At 43.8% G+C, this 21,797-nt stretch overlaps 1 protein-coding gene across 3 annotated transcripts in view; it reads left to right on the top strand.

Annotated features, from left to right (window-relative positions):
• Nucleotides 1–2,289: 2,289 nt before the first annotated feature.
• A2M (alpha-2-macroglobulin) overlaps nucleotides 2,290–21,797 on the top strand; it is a 124,722-nt gene continuing 105,214 nt past the window's right edge. For 2 of the 3 annotated variants that reach the window (XM_075348521.1, XM_075348520.1), the window contains exon 1: nucleotides 2,290–2,380. In XM_075348521.1, coding sequence (XP_075204636.1) covers nucleotides 2,304–2,380 — 77 coding nt within the window. In that variant the 5' untranslated portion in view covers nucleotides 2,290–2,303. Of the gene's footprint in view, nucleotides 2,381–20,811; nucleotides 20,898–21,797 lie in introns of those variants that run through there. The other variant, XM_075348522.1, reaches the window with a different exon arrangement.

Genomic DNA, 21,797 nt, shown 5'->3' on the forward strand with positions numbered 1-21,797 from the left:
TGTAGGGAAAATAGCGGCTTCACCAGGTCCTGCTACTAAGAGCAATAAATAGGCCTGAGCTGTAATACTGGACGCAGCCATGACTACATGTTATATGGTTGTGTTACACAATCTACAAGTGCACAAAGATATTACACATTCAACACGCGAAAAGTGGGCCTGTGTACCGCCCCAGCACCAGCATCCGGGCTGCTGCTCAGACCCAGATCTGCGGTGGCTCGAGGGGTCTCCGGATGCGAGAGAGGTCGCGCGGACACCCGGAATAAAAGGGGGGGTATTTACAGGGGATTTTGTGATTAGAGTTTGTGACGCCACCCACGGTGCGTGGTAATGTGAGATACCACCGCTGCTGTTGGAAGCGCCCAGTGGCGATGGTATGGCAGCCAGGTGTTTAACCCCTCCGTGGGTAGGGGGAAGTGCCCCAGGGCTTGGTGATGGGGAGAGGGGAGCACCGTTGGGGAGGAAAGGGTCACTGCGTACTCACTCAGTCCAATAACGCTGACACCGACAACTTGTAAACCGGAATTTTTAGCACCGCTGTAGGAGGGAGGGAGTACGCTGGGGTCCGTACCCGATGGTGTTGCTTGTTAGCCTGTGACCTTTTCCTTGGCACTGTCTCTACTTGTTGGCCCCCGTAGTTTGAAACTAGTCAGGTCCCGCTCACCCGTATGGCTAACGGAGTGAGCTTGCTCTCAGGGTTCACGCTTGTGATTTTCTGGACTGTGTATTGAGAAAGTCCTATCCCCCTCGTTGCGCTAGTACCACGATTTTGGAGTGGGTGGAGAAAGAATCATGAAGTCTTCGCCTTCGTCGGGTAAATTACCAGGACGCGTGAAGCTACTTCCCGGACTAAGTTCCACGTATCCCGTCGTGCCCTGGCCCCTGCCCGGAAATGGCTCAAGGCCGCTGGCTGCCCTCCTCGGCGGTTCCATGCCCCTTGACACGATCCCCTGCGACTGGGGTTCTAGCTCCTACCAGGCCCAGACCAACGTCTGCCACCTAGTACTGAGGAGCCCAGCTCCCAACCTGTGACCTCTCCTCTCAAGAGTCACTCAACAACTGACTGTCTCCTATATTCCTGACTCTCCAAAACCAACCCCCCAAGTGGGCAGCCCTATTCCCTTCAGGCTACCCATTGGCGTGTCTGGTGGGTGTGGTGCAGAGCGTTTCTAGGATTTTTGATTGGCTTGGCTCTTAGCAACACCAAAAGGTCAGGGACCCGTAACCAAGGAGGTTGATACCGTGTATAAGGGCAGACTGCACAATACCCTGTGACGACCTGATAGGTCAGGGCGTCACACCTGTGTACCCCCAAATGCCAGGGCTGAATTTTAGTCCCAGTCCGGCACTGATCACATATCATACACAGACCTCATTATATACATGACAAAGCCTACACTGAGACCTCTGTATACACATGGGATTCAGTAAGATGACCTTTCTTTGATGAGACCCATCAATGAAAGGTCACCTTGCCTTTGTTGATGGGCATACAAGAATTGACCTATTTTTGTGCTAAGAACCTTCATTTTTCTAAGTTTATTTTATTTCATTTTCAGAATATGTCCAACAAAAATTTGTCTCCAAATCTGTGGCTACACATGATCTTAGTTTTTATCAGCTCATCAGCAGACAGAAATAACATGAAACTTTGAAAAATGTGCAAGAATGTGACCAGGTGGAAAACAAAACCCGGAACTAGTGAGCACGTGATCTACAGTAACTAGTAGCCAGGGATTAGCAGACCTGAAGGTTTACGAACCTACAAATGGATCAAGCGATTATATGACCTACATATTGCTCTGATTGGGTCGGTAACGTATTAGTGAAGTTTTCTTCACTTCGTAGCACTGGAAAGGAGAGGGGATTACTTGCAGGTGCTCGAAACAAATACCGTGCACCCCACATCTTTGCCAGGCAAATTATGCAATCACACCGTCTTGATGCCACTCGGAAATGTTACACCACCACTTATTTCCTTCTGTTTTGAAAAGTTGCCCCCCCCCACCCCCACCGTGGCGCAAAAAAGTGAACAATGTCTTGAAATTCCCATATCAATTTGGAAATCCTATGTACCTGGGCAGGAGGCCACACAAACACAGTAATAGGATAGGATTCAAGAAAACAGTTCAGTAAACAGACACAAAGCAACGCACACAGGCTCCATCTCTGACAGAGCAGTCCTTGTGCAAGGGTCAGTGTTTGTGTAATGTGTTTGCCAGGGGGGCTGTACACAGGCTCTGCTTTATAAAGCCATCTCCCTCCAGCATTCTTCCTCCTGAATGTGATATCTGGCCAGCAGCATGTGGAGATCTGCAGCCCTTGGACTGTGCCTCCTCTTGACCGTCATCCATGGAGGAGATTTGGCAGAACCTGACCCGTAAGTAAAACCATCTTTTCGTCATAGTTTTTTTTTTATAATTATTTACTAAGCTTTAGATTGCTAGCTCTTATGGCTGGCAATATTATTTATATCTAGCATTGTTTTCTTCGGTCCTGCCATCCATAGTAATAAGCCTAGATCCTGTGATAAGTATTATTATTATTATTATTATTATTAATAATAATAATAATAATAATAATAATATAATATAATACTCCATCATGGATTTTGCCTAAATCCATAATTGATTATTCCTGCTATCGGGCATTTGGACAATCAACATAAAGAAATATTTAATAACTAAAATGTATCATTTAACTTCAATTCAAAATATATTTAATTTTTATTCTTTTTTTTACTTTTTTTTCATTTTCTAAAAGCCAAAAATTCGGATCTATATGGTCGTTGTATGTTTTGCTATACATACTGACCAATACATCTTAGTTACGATCACGTGTCATTCTCTAGCTAAGGATGGATTCACACGATTTTATGGCATCCGAAGCAATATGCTAATGGTCTTCGGCTCCCGCTGTGCTGCCAGCATTAGCTGAGTGTCATGCAACTGTGATCTGATCCTGCGTTCGGATCACAGCTGTGGAGGAGAAGGCAGGATTAATCTCCCCATCTCCTCCATTGTCAACCTGTGCGATTATCGCTCTGCACTTGGATGTCATCCAAGTGCAGCCTGATGTTTCATTCGCATCCATAGACTTCTATGGGTGCGAGTGACATGTCTCTCGCTGACAATCACAGCATGCTGTGACTTTTCGCTCATCTAGAATCTGGATAAGAAAAAACTGATCATCTGCTCTTTCTCATTGACTAACATTGGTCCAAGGCCAATGTGAGATTTTTTCACATTGCACTCGTCCGAGTTATATGTTCATGTGAGCGTACCCTAAGTATGGGTGTTTTTTGTGTTGTTTTCCCCATAGACTTCTGTAAAGTAGTTTAAAAACACTCAAAGTTATGCCAGTAAAAAATGTACCAAAATAAAAAAAAACTCTACCAAAAATGCCATACAAAACATTTGAAATACCTGTAAAAAAATGCATGTTGTTTATTCTTAGATTTGATTATATTTTGTACTGTTGCTGAAAAATGAAGTACCGTATGTCACTGTCGTCTGTGCCCATTTATAGCCAAGCTCTTAGGTCTGGAGGACCCTATGTGCCCATTGGTCTTAGTGGAAGCCTCCCTCTGCATTACTAAACTATTCTGTAACACCCCTCCTGCTGTCGGCAGAAAGTTGAATGCTGTCTTTTTCTGTTTCTATTTCAGTCTATTCACTGGTATACATTTAAAAAAATAGATTCTGCTGACCTAAATATTTTTGCTGCTTTCCCCCAAATGAAAGGCATTGATTTTCATATATGAAGTAAAAAATATACAATGCGTCACATTTTTTCACAAATGAGAAATGTTTGATTAAAAGTTTTAAAGTCGCATATTAGTATAATTAGTGATGATATGCTCGGGTGCTCAGGACTCATAGCGAGCAGTTGGATGCTCATATGGGTGCGATTCAAGTACCGAGTATAACAGAAGTCAATGGGAACTCAAGCATTTTTCTGGAAAATCTTCTGGCAAAATACTTGAGTTTCCCATTGACTTCCATTATACTTAGGTACTCGAGTCACGCCCATCCAAGTGCTGCTTACTAGTACTGAACACCTGAGCATGGTAGTGCCCGCTCATCACTAGTTACGAGTACCGAGCACCTGAGCATGGTAGTGCTCACGCAACACTAGTTACAAGTATCTAGCATGGTAGTGCTCCCTCATCACTAGTTACGAGTACCAAGCACCAGAGCATGGTAATGCTTGCTCATACCTAGTTATGAGTACTGAGCATCAGAGCATGGTAGTGCTCGCTCATCAATAGTTATGAGTACCAAGAACCAGAGCATGGTAATGCTCACTCATCATTAGTTACTAGTACTGAGCACACGGGCATGGTAGTGCTCACTCATCAATACTTATGAGTACTGAGCACCCAGGCACGGTAGTGCTCACTCATCAATAGTTATGAGTACTGAGCACCCAGGCATGGTAGTGCTCACTCATCAATAGTTATGAGTACTGAGCACCCAGGCATGGTAGTGCTCACTCATCAATAGTTATGAGTACTGAGCACCCAGGCATGGTAGTGCTCACTCATCACTAGAGATGAGCGAACCGGTCCCGGTTCGGCTCGAGGCCGGTTCGCCGAACGGGGGTCCCGTTCGAGTTCGGTTCGTCGAACGTTCGACGAACCGAACTCGAACGTATAGGCTATAATGGGAGGCAATCACAAACACATAAAAATGCATTATAAATGTACACAAACAGTTAATAAACATTGCCATAACACTTACCGGTCCCCGCGATCCCTCCTGCACTCTGTCTCCTGCCGCTATTCCATCCGATGATCGCTGAATCCTCCCGGTGACCTGCACTGCCAGCAGAGAAGCAGGACCTATCGTGACGTCAAAATAGCCATGTGACCAGTCACGTGGCTATTATCTCATTGGCTACAGACTGGTCACATGACTATGACACGTCATGTAGGACCTGCGAGTGCATCTCTCCGGTACACGGTGCACATATGTGTATCGCCGTGTACCGGCGACATGCTCTAGCACACGGTCGACTCCCCGTTCCGTTAGGGACCGGCTGACACAGCTGGTCATTAACGGAGATCACCGTTGCCATAGCAACGCAGTTAGCGGTGACGTCACCGCTAACCGCGGCTCCGGGAGCACCGTTGCTATGGTAACGCGTCTGTCAGCGTTACCGCTAGCAGCCAGCAGTGATCACTCACGGAGTGAAGGCTGCACGCTGCTTCCCGATTGTAGTGAGCATTGTAGTTAGGATGGAGGTTCCCCAGCCCCAAGTGATGCCCCTCACTACAATCGTCACTACTACTACACTAGAAAGAAAGAAGACAGAAGAGCAGGATCGTGGAGGGCTGACAGGGGTAATAAAGATGGAGTCTCTAATGTGTCTGTGTATTTATTTCTATTAAAGTATTTTTTCTCTGTGTGGTGTCTTTTTTTAACCCTTTATTGGAGATTCTTAATGGCCGGGTCAAACGTGCCTGACATTAAGAATCTCTGGCTTAATACTGGCTGGTAAAACAAAGCCAGTATTAACTCATGATTACCCAACAAGCCACCCGGCTCCAGGGCTGTTGGAAGAGTTGGATACAGCGCCAGATGATGGCGCTTCTATGAGAGCGCCATTTTCTGGGACGGCTGCGGACTGAAATCCGCAGCAGAGGCGCCCACAAACCTCGGGCTAACCTGTGCTGCGGATTCCAATCCCCAGCTGCCTAGTTGTACCCGGCTGGACACAAAAATAGGGCGAAGCCCACGTCATTTGTTTTTTAATTATTTCATGAAATAAGTGAAATAATTAAAAAAAACGGGCTTCCCTATATTTTTGGTTCCCAGCCGGGTACAAATAGGCAACTGGGGGTTGGAGGCAGCCCGTGGCTGCCAGCTGTACCTGGCTAGCATACAAAAATATGGCGAAGCCCACGTCATTTTTTTGGTGGGCAAAAAACTTCTGCATACAGTCCTGGATGGAGTATGCTGAGCCTTGTAGTTCTGCAGCTGCTGTCTGCTCTTCTCCATACAGACAGACAGCAGCTGCAGAACTACAAGGCTCAGCATACTCCATCCAGGACTGTATGCAGAAGTTTTTTGCCCCCTGAAAAAATTATGTGGCTTCGCCATATTTTTGTATGCTAGCCAGGTACAGCAGGCAGGTACGGCTGCCCCCAACCCCCAGTTGCCTATTTGTACCCGGCTGGGAACCAAAAATAAAGGGAAGCCCTTTTTTTATTATTTCATGAATTTCATGAAATAATTAGAAAACAAATGACGTAGGCTTTGCCCCATTTTTGTGTCCAGCCAGGTACAACTAGGCAGCTGGGATTGGAATCCGCACCACCGGTTGGCCTGAGCTTTCTGGGCCCCACTGCTGCGAATTGCAGTCTGCAGCCACCTCAGAAAATGGCATTTTCATAGAAGCGCCATCTTCTGGCGCTGTATCCAACTCTTCCAGCACCTGCCTGCTATACCTGGCTAGCATACAAAAATATGGCGAAGCTCACGTCCTTTTTTTGTAGCTTTTTGGCAAAAAAAAAAAAAATGCTTCCCTGGATTTTCCATTGCCAGTGAAGGTAACACCAAGCAGTGGGGGTTAGCAGCCAGTAGCTGCTTGGATTACCCTTAGCTAGCAATACAAAAAATGCAGTGGGAGCTAACATATATTTTTTTTAATTATTTATTTAAATAACTAAAAATAAAATGGGCTTCCATGTATTTTGATTGCTGGACATCACAGTGCTGTAAAAATAAATCTTTAAAAAAAATGACGTAGCGCTCCGCGGTATTTTTGATTCTCAGCGCAGATAAAGCAGACAGCTATGGGTTGCCACCCCCATCTGCCTGCCGTTACCTTGGTTGGCAATCAAAATACAGGGAAGCCCATTAATTTTTTCTATTTAAAAAATAGTTAAAAAAAAAAACTTACGTTGGGTCCCCCCATTTTTGATAGCCAGCTAGGGTAAAGCAGACGGCTGTAGCCTGAAAACCACAGCTGGCAGCTTTACCGTGGTTGGGGATCCAATGTGGAGGTCCCCTCAGGCTCTTTTTTATAATTATTTTATAAATATTAATAATTACACAATAAAAGTAGGGGACCCCCCAAATTGGATCACCAGCCAAGGTAAAGCGGACAGCTGTGGTCTGGTATTCTCAGGGTGGGAAGGTCCATAGTTATTGGGCCTTCACAGCCTAAAAATAGCAGGCCGCAGGCACCCCAGACGTGGCGCATCCACTAGATGCGCCAATCCTGGCGCTTCACCCCAGCTCATCCCGTGCCCTGGTGCAGTGGCAAACGGGGTAATAAATCGGGTTGATACTAGCTGTAAAGTCACCTGAGATCAAGCCCAGCAGTTTGTGATGTCATGGCGTCTATTAGATACCCAACATCATAAACTGTCAGTACTAACAAAAACAAAAAATCGACAAAAGAAATTTATTTGAAAAAACAGTCCCCAAAACATTTCCTCTTTCACCAATTTATTGTAAGAAAAAAAATAAAGGGGTCCCACGACGACTCTGGACCGTCTAGAATATGGGGGGGAGACACTCAGGGAACGTATCCCCCATTTTCTAGGAGTGCGGACCCTTCATGTGAGGAGTGTGGGTTCAATGAATCTGCACTCACTCTCCCCGGGTCCACAGCAGCCGAGTCCATGTCGTAATGGTTGCTACCAAAGCTGCAATGCCCTGCTCATGAGGTAAGGGCATGCCTAATCAGGAGAACTACTGTAGAGGAAGCTCTGCTCACTGGTATATAGGTGCTCAGAGGTAATAATAGATAAAATTAGTGAGTAACCTCGGCACTCTATATCTCCCAGACTAAGTCAGTAAGTCACAACGGATAGTAATGCAAAATCACTCTTTATTGGTCCGTATTAAGAAAATTTTTTTTTCATAAGCATATATGTTTTTGTCCAAAACAAGTTACAAATGACGTTTCGGCCTGAGCCTTCGTCAGATTGGACTTATCTGCATGTAATCATGAAAAATGACAATAATCAGTATCACATAAGAGTGAGAGAACAATAACATAAACTCGAACAATGTAGAGGTACAATTGGGATGCAGCAAAAAAATTGCAACACAGCAAGAAATGAAACACATGATACAAATGTCATAATACAGTACAAGGACAATATAGTAATGACAAATATGGGGTCAGAGTAGACTTAGACAGCTCTGGTACGAAAGAGATGTCAATCATAAAGTAACATGTGCAGTAGGTGTAGAGCTACACTATGCATGGCAGAGCTAATGGGTAGACCGACCATAGAAAAAGTAGAGAAAAAGTGGAGAAAAAGTGGAGAATAAGTGGAACATAAGAGGAGAAAAAGTGGAGAAAAAGTGGAGAAAAAAGTGGAGAAAAAGTGGAGAAAAAGTGGAGAAAAAGTGGAGAAAAAGTGGAGATTAAGAGGAGAAAAAGTGGAGAAAAAAGAGGAGAAAAAGTGGAGAAAAAAGTGGAGAAAAAGTGGAGAAAAAGTGGAGCATAAGTGGAGAAAAAGTGGAGAAAAAGTGGAGAAAAAGTGGAGAAAAAGTGGAGCATAAGAGGAGAAAAAGTGGAGAAAAAAGTGGAGAAAAAGTGGAGAAAAAGTGGAGCATAAGAGGAGAAAAAGTGGAGAAAAAGTGGAGCATAAGAGGAGAAAAAGTGGAGAAAAAAGTGGAGAAAAAGTGGAGAAAGTGGAGAAAAAAATGGAGAAAAAGTGGAGAAAAAGTGGAGAATAAGAGGAGAAAAAGTGGAGAAAAAGTGGAGAAAAAGTGGAGAAAAAGTGGAGAAAAAGTGGAGCATAAGAGGAGAAAAAGTGGAGAAAAAAGTGGAGAAAAAGTGGAGAAAAAGTGGAGCATAAGAGGAGAAAAAGTGGAGAAAAAGTGGAGAAAAAGTGGAGCATAAGAGGAGAAAAAGTGGAGAAAAAGTGGAGAAAAAGTGGAGAAAAAGTGGAGCATAAGAGGAGAAAAAGTGGAGAAAAAGTGGAGAAAAAAGTGGAGAAAAAGTGGAGAAAAAGTGGAGAAAAAGTGGAGAAAAAGTGGAGAAAAAGTGGAGATTAAGAGGAGAAAAAGTGGAGAAAAAGTGGAGAAAAAGTGGAGCATAAGAGGAGAAAAAGTGGAGAAAAAAGTGGAGAAAACGTGGAGAAAAAGTGGAGAAAAAGTGGAGAAAAAGTGGAGCATAAGAGGAGAAAAAGTGGAGCAAAAATGGAGAAAAAGTGGAGAAAAAGTGGAGAAAAAGTGGAGCATAAGAGGAGAAAAAGTGGAGATTAAGAGGAGAAAAAGTGGAGAAAAAGTGGAGAAAAAGTGGAGAAAAAGTGGAGAAAAAGTGGAGCATAAGAGGAGAAAAAGTGGAGAAAAAAGTGGAGAAAAAGTGGAGAATAAGAGGAGAAAAAGTGGAGAAAAAGTGGAGAAAAAGTGGAGAATAAGAGGAGAAAAAGTGGAGAATAAGTGGAGAAAAAAATGGAGAAAAAGTGGAGAAAAAGTGGAGAGAAAGTGGAGAAAAAAATGGAGAAAAAGTGGAACACCCTTTGGTACCTTTCATGTGGCACTAAGGGGTGCTTAGCTTTGTATTTAGCCAAAAAAATGAAAAAAAAATGACATAGGGTTCCCCCTAGTTTTGTAGCCAGCTAGGGTAAAGCAGACGGCTGCAGCCTGCAGACCACAGCTGGCAACCTCACCTTGGCTGGTAATCCAAAACTGAGGGCACCCCACGCTGTTATTTTAAATTAAATAAATAATTAAAAAAAAAAACACGTAGGGGTCCCCCAAAATTGGATCACCAGCCAAGGTAAAGCAGACAGCTGGGGCCTGATATTCTCAGACTAGGGAGGTCCATGGTTATTGGAATCTCCCCAGCCTAAAAATAGCAGGCCGCAGCCGCCCCAGAAGTGGCGCATCCATTAGATGCGCCAATCCTGGTGCTTCGCCCCAGCTCATCCCGCGCCCTGGTGCGGTGGCAAACGGGGTAATATTTGGGGTTAATACCAGATGTGTAATGTCATCTGGCATCAAGCCCTGGGGTTGGTGAGGTCAGGCGTCTATCAGATACCCGACATCACCAACCCAGTCAGTAATAAAAAAAAAATAGACGACAAACACATTTTTATTTGAAAAAACACTCCCCAAAACATTCCCTCTTTAACCAATTTATTAGATTGAAAAACAAATCCAGGTCTGGTGTAATCCAAGGGGTTGCCATGACGATGCACACTGTCCCAGTCAATGAAGAGCAGGATGTTCCCCATTGGCTGGGAGAGCAGTGCAGTGACCTGAGCTAACATCAATGGGTCAGCCCAGGTCACTGCAGGGGATGACAAGAGCTGCTGTCAGCGAGGTACATTACCTGCGCTGATCTCCAGCACACTGACAGCCCCTGTCACTGAGGTCAATGACCGGCGCCTTCACATCAAGTATCGCGAGAGGTCCGTGACGTCACCGCCAGTGTCAGTCTCGGGTCGGAAGCGATAGGTGATGTGACAAGCGGCGGCCATGGAGGACAGTGACAGCGCTGAGGTCGGGATGGCGGGACTTCATCACCGCAGGTAAGCCGAGCGGGCGGGCGGGCGGGGGGGGGGGGGGTGGATGTGTGTGTGTGTGTGTGTTTGTGTATGTGTATGTATGTGTACATGCCGCGGGCAGGAGGGGGTGGAGCGAGCTGAGCGGGAAAGTGTGGGCTTCCTGCACGTAACTAAGATAAACATCGGGTTACTAACCAAAGCGCTTTGCTTGGATACCCGATGTTTATCTTGGTTACCAGCTTGTGGCAGGCTGCCAGCGATGGCTCCTGCTCACTGTAGCTGTAAAAAGCCCTGCTTTTTGCTGCTAGAACCGTTCTCGAACGTATCTAGAACTATCGAGCTTTTAGCAAAAAGCTCGAGTTCTAGTTCGATCTCGAACAGCCCAAAAATCACTCGAGCCTAGAACTGGAGAACCACGAACCGCGAACCGCGCTCAACTCTACTCATCACTAGTTACGAGTATCGAGCACCCGAGCATGGTAGTGCCCGCTCGTCACTAGTTAGAGTACCGAGCACCAGAGCATGGTAGTGCCTGCTCGTCACTAGTTACGAGTACTGAGCACCCTGGCATGGTAGTGCTCACTCATCAATAGTTATGAGTACTGAGCACCCAGGCATGGTAGTGCTCACTCATCACTAGTTACGAGTACCGAGCACCTGAGCGTGGTAGTGCCCGCTCATCACTAGTTACAAGCCCTGAGCACCCGAGCATGGTAGTGCCCGCTCATCACTAGTTACAAGCACTGAGAACCCGAGCATGAGAGTCCTCACTCATCACAAATAATAAGAAACTCTGAAGATGCAGTAGCATGTAATATATTTGTTTCAAACAAAAAACTGGCCTATCGACTAATCAAGAGTGAAATAGGTTTGAATATTTAATTGTTAGGGACAAATGTTTTAAGGAGAAGTCATCAACATGGTTTTGAGGCTCTCGCCTCACCATTGGAACTCCAAAGCTGAGACTATTTCTCAGATCCTTGGTCCACTGTCTCAGGTTTTCAACACTTATACCGGACACTTTTTGTGAAGTGGCCAAGGCTTTATCTGGTCACTCTATTTCATCTCGAAATATGCATGATAAGCTTTCTGCACAAAGTCATAGTCTAGTCTTTGGTTTCGATGTTGTAAAACAACCATAAATGTAACAGAATATATCAGATTTTTTACTGTACTGTCCACAAACTGTTTGAGTGTTGGACAACATGTTCAACAAAAACCTTTTTAAAAAAGATAACTTTGCTGCAACTTGTAAGCCTCTTGAAAGACTGAATGCTTCCATCGGTTTTCACGCTGCTTTTAAAGACATAAAATTCCAACTCGGCAGTTATTAATAGGTTATTAAGCAGTCTTCCTATTAGTTATACCGATTGCATAGTCAGCATTTCTTTTTGCATGTTCAGTATATCTAAATACTATAGTATATAATTATAATTATACAATGTTACTTTATTACTGTAAGATTTCCTTAGTAAACAGGGTTTTGCAAACAAAATGGATATGACCAGAGGAAACGGATGTGATTTTTGGATTCCCCACACTAAAATTCATGAAGATCTCATGTTATCTTGTAGTCAGCAAAATTGACGTAGCAGTGTTATGACACTAGTAAAAATCACTGCAGCTTTTCCACTACATCAATATTGATGATTTCTTAATGCCCATTTAATCGACCCTATAGATGATTTTCGGCCAATTTAAACAGGCCTCAAATTATTCGATGGATGAGTAAAACTCTTCCATTGATTTTATCGTTATCACCAGCACAACCCCCATGTAAAACAAATGTTCTGCAGATAAAATTATATTATTTGTGCACAGAACAATTGTATCAATTATTATTCCTTGCGCGTAAAACATTTCGTCAGCCTGTCAGACTTTTAAACGATTGATATAATTGACTTGCATGTAGCCGATCAGTGATCAGGAAACCTGCTATGTCTAGAAACACTATTTACATGTAGATATAGAGTCAATTCATTGGTAAATAGCATTAAAATCCTTCTTCATGCCTACCTTACTAGAGCAGCAACTACAGGGAGAAAATAAAGTTATGTCCTCCCTGCAGCTGCAAGTTTTCAGTCATAGGAGCAGTGCAGGGAGCAATTAAAGTCACCGAGTGTACTTTGATGGACATCCAGCTCTGCAGTATGTGTATGCAGCATGTCTGAGCAGTGTGTGCGTGCGCAGAGATAGCTGTCAATCAAAGTCTTGGGGAGAGAATACAGTGCATTTACTGTGTAGTGAGCGGTGACTGTAACCGCGCCCTACACCTCACCAATGACTGGAAGCGAGTGGCTGCAGGGAGGACATAACTTTCTCCCTGTAGCCGCTGCTCCAGTAAGGAAGCTCAGCTCAATTTTGACGCTATTTACCTACATGTTTACCCTCTGTCTGCAGGTAAAGAGTGTTTCTTGAAATTACAGGTTCTTTTTAATATAATTGTCTGATTTGGAGGACATTTTTTATTAGCAAAGGTCCACTTCAATAACAGGTTTTTCTGTTGTTCACATGTATCTAAAATGTATCTATAATAACAAATATACCACAGACACCAAATAAACTTTGCAAAATCGATATACAGTATTACCTTCAGTGATCAATTTAAGCCCTTTGTTCTAGAAACTTATTGAAACAAATGTTAGCAAGAATCAGAGGACAGATGAGAGGAAATAACATGGAAGGGAAAATAAAACTACAGGTTGGGATCATGTTTGATCTGCTCCATTATACAGTTAGGTCCAGAAATATTTGGACAGTGACACAATTTTCGCGAGTTGGGCTCTGCATGCCACCACATTGGATTTGAAATGAAATCTCTACAACAGAATTCAAGTGCAGATTGTAACGTTTAATTTGAAGGTTTGAACAAAAATATCTGATAGAAATTGTAGGAATTGTACACATTTCTTTACAAACACTCCACATTTTAGGAGGTCAAAAGTAATTGGACAAATAAACCAAACCCAAACAAAATATTTTTATTTTCAATATTTTGTTGCAAATCCTTTGGAGGCAATCACTTCCTTAAGTCTGGAACCCATGGACATCACCAAACGCTGGGTTTCCTCCTTCTTAATGCTTTGCCAGGCCTTTACAGCCGCAGCCTTCAGGTCTTGCTTGTTTGTGGGTCTTTCCGTCTTAAGTCTGGATTTGAGCAAGTGAAATGCATGCTCAATTGGGTTAAGATCTGGTGATTGACTTGGCCATTGCAGAATGTTCCACTTTTTTGCACTCATGAACTCCTGGGTAGCTTTGGCTGTATGCTTGGGGTCATTGTCCATCTGTACTATGAAGCACCGTCCGATCAACTTTGCGGCATTTGGCTGAATCTGGGCTGAAAGTATATCCTGGTACACTTCAGAATTCATCCGGCTACTCTTGTCTGCTGTTATGTCATCAATAAACACAAGTGACCCAGTGCCATTGAAAGCCATGCATGCCCATGCCATCACGTTGCCTCCACCATGTTTTACAGAGGATGTGGTGTGCCTTGGATCATGTGCCGTTCCCTTTCTTCTCCAAACTTTTTTCTTCCCATCATTCTGGTACAGGTTGATCTTTGTCTCATCTGTCCATAGAATACTTTTCCAGAACTGAGCTGGCTTCATGAGGTGTTTTTCAGCAAATTTAACTCTGGCCTGTCTATTTTTGGAATTGATGAATGGTTTGCATCTAGATGTGAACCCTTTGTATTTACTTTCATGGAGTCTTCTCTTTACTGTTGACTTACAGACAGATACACCTACTTCACTGAGAGTGTTCTGGACTTCAGTTGATGTTGTGAACGGGTTCTTCTTCACCAAAGAAAGTATGCGGCGATCATCCACCACTGTTGTCATCCGTGGACGCCCAGGCCTTTTTGAGTTCCCAAGCTCACCAGTCAATTCCTTTTTTCTCAGAATGTACCCGACTGTTGATTTTGCTACTCCAAGCATGTCTGCTATCTCTCTGATGGATTTTTTCTTTTTTTTCAGCCTCAGGATGTTCTGCTTCACCTCAATTGAGAGTTCCTTAGACCGCATGTTGTCTGGTCACAGCAACAACTTCCAAATGCAAAACCACACACCTGTAATCAACCCCAGACCTTTTAACTACTTCATTGATTACAGGTTAACGAGGGAGACGCCTTCAGAGTTAATTGCAGCCCTTAGAGTCCCTTGTCCAATTACTTTTGGTCCCTTGAAAAAGAGGAGGCTATGCATTACAGAGCTATGATTCCTAAACCCTTTCTCCGATTTGGATGTGAAAACTCTCATATTGCAGCTGGGAGTGTGCACTTTCAGCCCATATTATATATATAATTGTATTTCTGAACATGTTTTTTGTAAACAGCTAAAATAACAAAACTTGTGTCACTGTCCAAATATTTCTGGACCTATACAGTTAGGTCCAGAAATATTTGGACAGTGACACAAGAAAGGGTTTAGGAATCATAGCTCTGTAATGCATAGCCTCCTCTTTTTCAAGGGACCAAAAGTAATTGGACAAGGGACTCTAAGGGCTGCAATTAACTCTGAAGGCGTCTCCCTCGTTAACCTGTAATCAATGAAGTAGTTAAAAGGTCTGGGGTTGATTACAGGTGTGTGGTTTTGCATTTGGAAGCTGTTGCTGTGACCAGACAACATGCGGTCTAAGGAACTCTCAATTGAGGTGAAGCAGAACATCCTGAGGCTGAAAAAAAAGAAAAAATCCATCAGAGAGATAGCAGACATGCTTGGAGTAGCAAAATCAACAGTCGGGTACATTCTGAGAAAAACGGAATTGACTGGTGAGCTTGGGAACTCAAAAAGGCATGGGCGTCCACGGATGACAACAGTGGTGGATGATCGCCGCATACTTTCTTTGGTGAAGAAGAACCCGTTCACAACATCAACTGAAGTCCAGAACACTCTCAGTGAAGTAGGTGTATCTGTCTGTAAGTCAACAGTAAAGAGAAGACTCCATGAAAGTAAATACAAAGGGTTCACATCTAGATGCAAACCATTCATCAATTCTAAAAATAGACAGGCCAGAGTTAAATTTGCTGAAAAACACCTCATGAAGCCAGCTCAGTTCTGGAAAAGTATTCTATGAACAGATGAGACAAAGATCAACCTGTACCAGAATGATGGGAAGAAAAAAGTTTGGAGAAGAAAGGGAACGGCACATGATCCAAGGCACACCACATCCTCTGTAAAACATGGTGGAGGCAACGTGATGGCATGGTCATGCATGGCTTTCAATGGCACTGGGTCACTTGTGTTTATTGATGACATAACAGCAGACAAGAGTAGCCGGATGAATTCTGAAGTGTGCCGGGATATACTTTCAGCCCAGATTCAGCCAAATGCCGCAAAGTTGATCGGACGGCGCTTCATAGTACAGATGGACAATGACCCCAAGCATACAGCCAAAGCTACCCAGGAGTTCATGAGTGCAAAAAAGTGGAACATTCTGCAATGGCCTAGTCAATCACCAGATCTTAACCCAATTGAGCATGCATTTCACTTGCTCAAATCCAGACTTAAGACGGAAAGACCCACAAACAAGCAAGACCTGAAGGCTGCGGCTGTAAAGGCCTAGCAAAGCATTAAGAAGGAGGAAACCCAGCGTTTGGTGATGTCCATGGGTTCCAGACTTAAGGCAGTGATTGCCTCCAAAGGATTTGCAACAAAATATTGAAAATAAAAATATTTTGTTTGGGTTTGGTTTATTTGTCCAATTACTTTTGACCTCCTAAAATGTGGAGTGTTTGTAAAGAAATGTGTACAATTCCTACAATTTCTATCAGATATTTTTGTTCAAACCTTCAAATTAAACGTTACAATCTGCACTTGAATTATGTTGTAGAGATTTCATTTCAAATCCAATGTGGTGGCATGCAGAGCCCAACTCGCGAAAATTGTGTCACTGTCCAAATATTTCTGGACCTAACTGTATATATATATATATATATATATATATATATATATATATATATATATATAGTACAGACCAAATGTTTGGACACGCCTTCTCATTCAAAGAGTTCTCTTTATTTTCATGACTCTGAAAATTGTAGATTCACGTTGAAGGCATCAAAACTATGAATTAACACATGTGGAATGAAATACTTAACAAAAAAGTGTGAATCAACTGAAAATATGTCTTATATTCTAGGTTCTTCAAAGTAGCCACCTTGTGCTTTGATTACTGCTTTGCACACTCTTGGCATTCTCTTTATGAGCTTCAAAAGGTAGTCACCGGAAATGGTTTTCACTTCACAGGTGTGCCCTGTCAGGTTTAATAAGTGGGATTTCTTGCTTTATAAATGGGGTTGGGACCATCAGTTGTGTTGTGCAGATGTCTGGTGGGTACACAGCTGATAGTCCTACTGAATAGACTGTTAGAATTTGTATTATGGCAAGAAACAAGCAGCTAAGGAAAGAAAAACGAGTGGCCATCATTACTTTAAGAAATGAAGGTCAATCAGTCCGAAAAATTGGGAAAACTTTGAAAGTGTCGCCAAGTGCAGTGGCAAAAACCATCAAACGCTATAAAGAAACTGGCTCACATGAGGACCGCCCCAGGAAAGGAAGACCAAGAGTCACCTCTGCTGCTGAGGATAAGTTTATCCGAGTCACCAGCCTAAGAGATCGCAGGTTAACAGCAGCTCAGATTAGAGACCAGGTCAATGCCACACAGTGTTCTAGCAGCAGACACATCTCTAGAACAACTGTTAAGAGGAGACTTTGTGCAGCAGGCCTTCATGGTAAAATAGCTCCTAGACCACTTGGGCTAAAGAACACAAGGAATGGACATTAGACCAGTGGAAATCTGTGCTTTGGTCTGATGAGTCCAAATTTGAGATCTTTGGATCCTACCACCGTGTCTTTGTGCGACGCAGAAAAGGTGAATGGATGGACTCTACATGGCTGGTTTCCACCGTGATGCATGGAGGAGGAGGTGTGATGGTGTGGGGGTGCTTTGCTGGTGACACTGTTGGGGATTTATTCAAAATTGAAGGCATACTGAACCAGCATGGCTACCACAGCATCTTGCAGCGGCGTGCTATTCCATCCGGTTTGCGTTTAGTTGGACCATTATTTATTTTTCAACAGGACAATGACCCCAAACACACCTCCAGGCTGTGTAAGGGCTATTTGACTAAGAAGGAGAGTGATGGGGTGCTACGCCAGATGACCTGGCTCCACAGTCACCAGACCTGAACCCAATTGAGATGGTTTGGGGTGAGCTGGACCGCAGAGTGAAGGCAAAAGGGCCAACAAGTGCTAAGCATCTCTGGGAACTCCTTCAAGACTGTTGGAAGACCATTTCCGGTGACTACATCTTGAAGCTCATCAAGGGAATGCCAAGAGTGTGCAAAGCAGTAATCAAAGCAAAAGGTGGCTACGTTGAAGAACCTAGAATATAAGACATATATTCAGTTGTTTCACACTTTTTTAAGTATTTCATTCCACATGTTTTAATTCATAATTTTGATGCCTTCAATGTGAATCTACAATTTTCAGAGTCCTGAAAGAAAACTCTTTGAATGAGAAGGTGTGTCCAAACTTTTGCTCTGTACTGTATATATAGGGGTGCATCTCAAAAATTTGACTGATAGGACCAAGATGATTGGAGGGCAACAGGGCTATACACATCTATACCCTAAAGTGTGCTTGGGTGACTGTTTTCTTCCAATGTCCCCATTAAAGCAAGGTTTCATTACATAACAGTTAAAAGGAAAAGTCCAGGGATGTAGATCAGAACTTTAATTGTTCTTCTGCTTTTTTCCAGTGCTGCCTTTAGGCACTTGTTCCTTGTTTTATTAGGAATCTCCCGCTTGGCGTTAGGGCAGTGACTGTGACATATTAGCCCTTCTTTTGATCTTTTTGTTGTGTAGGTGGAAACCTCAGTGTGTTCAGATGTAGCTGTATGATGTCTGGAAGCTATTTTTCTCAAATGTTTATATGGCAATTTGTGGGACCCCAGGTGTCCTTGTGCCTTTGGGTGAAACTGAATCAAGCAAGACACTTTTTTGGAGGCTTAGACAGCCCGTTGGATGAAACACAACATTCATTCAGAGGCTGAAATCATTTTCTGCGTCATATGTGAAAATGTCTGAAGTGTTATCTTTTTCCCAGACTTATGTCAAATTTAGTAAATAAGGTAACATATCACCTAAAACTTTCAACTCAGCTCCTGTTGCAATGAAATCTGAGCTGCAGTACCCGAGGATAGCCGCAACGCGTGTATAGAGTGGTGCTGGTCACATCCAACCTCCGCTACAGCTGAATACAACTGATTAGGGTGGGTTCAGGGTGTAGGACCACCAGCCAATGTGATATTGATGTCCTATCTTGAGGACATGCCATTATCTAAGTAGAGAACATGTCCTTTAAAGGGAACCTGTCACCCCTTTTTTGGCCTATAAGCTGCGGCCACCACCACCGGGCCCTTATATACAGCATTCTAACATGCTGTATATGAACAGGTGCTAGCCAAAAAAACATAGTAACTATAAAATGCGTACAGCTGCACACTGAAAAGGGGAATTTGTGGATTACAGCTGCCGTACCCTCATGACTATGGGTATAGTCAAGTCATTAATGAAGACTTAAATAACACCCCCCCCCCCGCCACCCTTGCCTTCCCTGAAATAATCAGACTGCACACCAATATGGATTTTATTGGCCACAGCAGCCTTCTATTGTAACAAAAACAATGTAAATAACAGAAATATACTCAACAGAACCGGAGGGTGGTCCTCGAAGCACCAAACCTGCCGACGGGTATTCTACCCAAACTGTAGCCAGACTGATGTTTTACCCCCAGCCGCTCAAGCACCGGCTCGGAGGCACCAGTTAACAAACAACCTGGCCTCATCTAAACACATGCTCCCAACCCGCGGCCCACCAGGCCTACCACGGGAATCTTCTACGCCGCCGGCATATAAAGAGTCCACACGAGGGATCCAGAACCCTACAGGTTCCTCCCCCACCGTTCCGCCACAAACCCCAAATTCCAACTTCGAGGACCCTCCTCCCCTTCACTATGCTGCTATGACAAATAAAGAAAAATTGGGAGGGTGGGAGACTGCTCTTTTCTCTGTGCCCAAAATGGATGACCCACTAACTGACCAACCCTTTTAAACCCCTTATTGTTGCCTCCTCCACTAACTACACCCACAATGCACAATTCAAAATCCTCTATTTCTGCCCCCTCTAAATATCTTTAACCCCTGCCTAACCCCAATCACTTGTTCCCACTTTAATTCCCGTCCTAATCCAGTCATGTCGGCCTCCCTTTTAAGGCTGGGCCCAGTACGGCCTCTATTTTATTGTACTGTTATTATATGGGATTATTTTGCAGCTTTTTTGATGACCATATGACTAATGTGTCAAATACAGGAATATATATTTGATCTATACTAGCCGGAATACACTTTTAAAGGGGTGGTTCACCCATATTTTTAATTGTCTAGTGTCTAGTTCGATATATTGAGAAACAATGTTTCTCTCAATATACCTTACGTTGGCAATAGTGCCTGTGAGAGGCGCTATTGCAGACTGCTGTTCCCCGCTTCGGTGACGTGACGTCACGTCAAGTTCCGCACACGTCACATCCCTGCGGCCGGCTGCAGTCTTCCTGACTCACTAAGCTGTGGCTGGTGTTTCATCGCTTGTCACAGCGCAGCGCGTCTCCTGCTTGCAGCGTTCTGCTGTGAGGGAGGACGGAGCAGATGGGCTGTGACGAGCGGTGCAACACCGCCCACAGCTCAGTGAGTCAGGAAGACTGCAGCCGGCCGCAGGAATGTGACGTGTGGGGAACTTGACGTGACGTCACCGGAGCGGGGAACAGCGGTCTGCAATAACGCCTCTCACGGACACTATTGCCAACACAAGGTGTTTGAGAAAAACATTGTTTCTCAATATAATATCGAACTAGACAATAAAAAATATGGGTGAACCACCCCTTTAAGTTAGGTGTAATTTATATCAGCCACGTGCTTCGAAAAAGCGTCATTGTAGGCCTCAAAACTGGAAAACAGGCCTCGTTACCCCTGCCAACCAGTTAGAGCTTAGGTTTTGTTTAGGCTTCTCTATACACATAAGCTCATAAACTAATCCATGACTGGTTGCTAGGGGCAACAAATCAGTTTTCCTGTCGTTCTCTCCATAAGGCCTATTCCTAGCATATGGAAGATACAAAATAACACCCAGCTAGTCAAAAGATATTTAACTAAAGTGTAGTTCACATAATGCAACTTATTGCAGTAGGAAGGCACAAATAATATGAGTCCACTCTTTGTAAAAGGCCTCTGCACTTTGGATTAAGGTGTAACCAATACTGCTCTGCTTTATTCCAGCCTTTTACGGGAACTGTCAATACATTGCCACAGACCATATTTGCTGACAAAGGTCAGAGCCTAAAGAAGTCCAGAAAGTTATAGGTGAAATATAAAATAAAAATACATTTTGAAATAGACATTTGAAATAAATATGTGCGCTTGACAATATTTATTTGACAATAAGTTAGTGGATTAATACGGTCTATCTAGTTGATAAGAAATGTAGTAATTACCAGGAGAAACAGTTGTCTAAGTGGCCAGAAAAGGGCCTAGCTTACAATGTCCCTTTTTGTTATCCCTTGGTTGTTGGATGGAGTTGAGGTTCAGGCTCATGTACTTCCACACCAAACACCACCAAATATGCTGTTATGGACCTTGTGTACTAAGTACAGCCATGGGGAAGAGGAAAGGGCCTTTCTCAAAATGTTTCCACAAAGTTGTCAAAAATGTCTTAAAGATTGCTCTTCACTGACTAACAAAAGGGCCAATGCCGACCCCTGAAAAAAAACAACCCTTTGCAATATCACTTCTTCTCCAAACATTACAGCTGACACAGTGCAGTCCCATAGGTAACCCTCTCCTGGCCTTCACCAAATCCAGACTCTTCCATCAGGTGCCAGATAGAGAAGTGTGATCTGTCGCTGCACAGAACACGTTTCCTTCAGAATCCAGATGCTTTATGTACCGCCCCTGCAGCAGTCGGACTGCTCGGATCCGGGGTTGCCGTGGCTCGGGGGTCTCCGGACCTGGGGGTTCGGGGTCACCCGAAAACGAAAGGTGGCTATTTACATGGGATTAATGTTCGTGACACCACCCATGGTTTGCGGTAAGGGGAGTACCGCTGCTGCCGATGGGAGTACCCAGGGGAGATGGAGCGGAGCAGCCAGATGATGTTCCCTCCATGGGTAGGGGAGGCCCTGGGACTCTGGATGGTGGAGTGTAGTGGAGCGTGCTGCAGGTTGGACGCAGGGGAAGGCAGTGTACTTACTCAGGCCGTGTTGG

The sequence above is a fragment of the Anomaloglossus baeobatrachus genome, chromosome 5 (genome assembly GCF_048569485.1).
Source record: "Anomaloglossus baeobatrachus isolate aAnoBae1 chromosome 5, aAnoBae1.hap1, whole genome shotgun sequence".
NCBI classification, from domain to species: Eukaryota; Metazoa; Chordata; class Amphibia; order Anura; family Aromobatidae; genus Anomaloglossus; species Anomaloglossus baeobatrachus.